Source organism: Echinops telfairi, unplaced genomic scaffold (genome assembly GCF_000313985.2).
Source record: "Echinops telfairi isolate 266 unplaced genomic scaffold, ASM31398v2 ScPeMD7_3;HRSCAF=10, whole genome shotgun sequence".
NCBI classification, from domain to species: domain Eukaryota; kingdom Metazoa; phylum Chordata; class Mammalia; order Afrosoricida; family Tenrecidae; genus Echinops; species Echinops telfairi.
In genome coordinates this window covers 26,228,094-26,229,252 of record NW_022103899.1, presented here as the reverse complement: position 1 = coordinate 26,229,252, position 1,159 = coordinate 26,228,094, and the positions used below count along the sequence as shown (strand labels likewise).

The 1,159-nt window shown below is 43.6% G+C and overlaps 1 protein-coding gene across 1 annotated transcript in view; it reads left to right on the top strand.

Moving 5' to 3' along the window:
- Window positions 1-1,159, top strand: part of KCTD18 (potassium channel tetramerization domain containing 18) — a 15,948-nt gene that overhangs the window by 2,316 nt on the left and 12,473 nt on the right. The window contains exon 2 of the mRNA XM_004701737.2: window positions 737-948. Coding sequence (XP_004701794.1) covers window positions 737-948 — 212 coding nt within the window. The remainder of the gene's footprint in view (window positions 1-736; window positions 949-1,159) is intronic.

Genomic DNA, 1,159 nt, shown 5'->3' with positions numbered 1-1,159 from the left:
GTGGTGGTGCAATTGTTATGTAATCTGCTTGTGAACTGAAAGGCCAATGGTTCAAATCCACCTGCCAGAGAAAGGTGCAGGAGTCTCCCTCTGTACAGGCTTACAGCCTTAGAAACCCTATGGCACATTTCTCTGTCCGATGGGGTCACTGTCAGATTTTGACTTGCCAACAAGGACTTTGGTTTTGGGGGGTGTGGGAATGTGGTCATACATCCAAATTTCAAATGGGACCCTGAATCCATTTTCTTCTCTGGTAGTTAAGAATACAGAGAGCCACCACTAGCTCAAGGGAAATGAGAAGACAGCTCAATGTGCAGTGAGAAAAAGTCACACCTCTGTTCAGGAAGATATGGCCCCATGGCAGGGTGCATAGCTTGGTGAGCCCCACTTCCTCCCATGGCTTGGCACCCTTGTGTGGAGAACACCTCACATCCAAACATGGGGACCTGGGCACATATGTTTGTGTTCCAATTTTACCCAGTGTGTCTTAGAGCTAACAGCCAACATCCATTCACCAGTTAAGTTTCAGAAGGTCACCTGTTGGCAAGCTGAGGGCTGTCGGTACATCTTGTTTGCAGCTCCAGTAAAGGCTCCCAAGTCCAGGTCATTGGACTATTGGAGGAGGAGCGTGATCTCATTCTTTAGGGTCTCAGGCTGATTTAATTAGACTTACTGAATTCTCATCATTAGTCATAACGTTTATGTGCAACCATTTGTGAATGCTAATGTTTTCTAGGGGCATGTGTTATTGACCGTGACGGGCATCTATTTAAATACCTTTTGGATTACCTTCATGGAGAAGTTCAGATTCCCACTGACGAGCAAACCCGAGTTGCCCTGCAGGAAGAAGCTGATTACTTTGGCATCCCGTTTCCATACAGCCTGTCCGACCACTTGGCCAATGAAATGGAGACATATTCTTTAAGGTCAAATATAGAACTTAAAAAGGTCTTGGCATTTTCTTAAGTTTTAAAATATAGATATGTATATTTATTATGCACACAGCATTGCATATTATTTTTGCCTAGCCTGTGATGTCACCTAAATCAAATAGGAAAGTCTTGTTAGGAGTTTTGTAGACACATTCCTTAATTATAACTGACTAGCTAGACCAGGCCAAAATTCCAGTCTACTCAAAGGCTTGAGTTTATATTCCTCA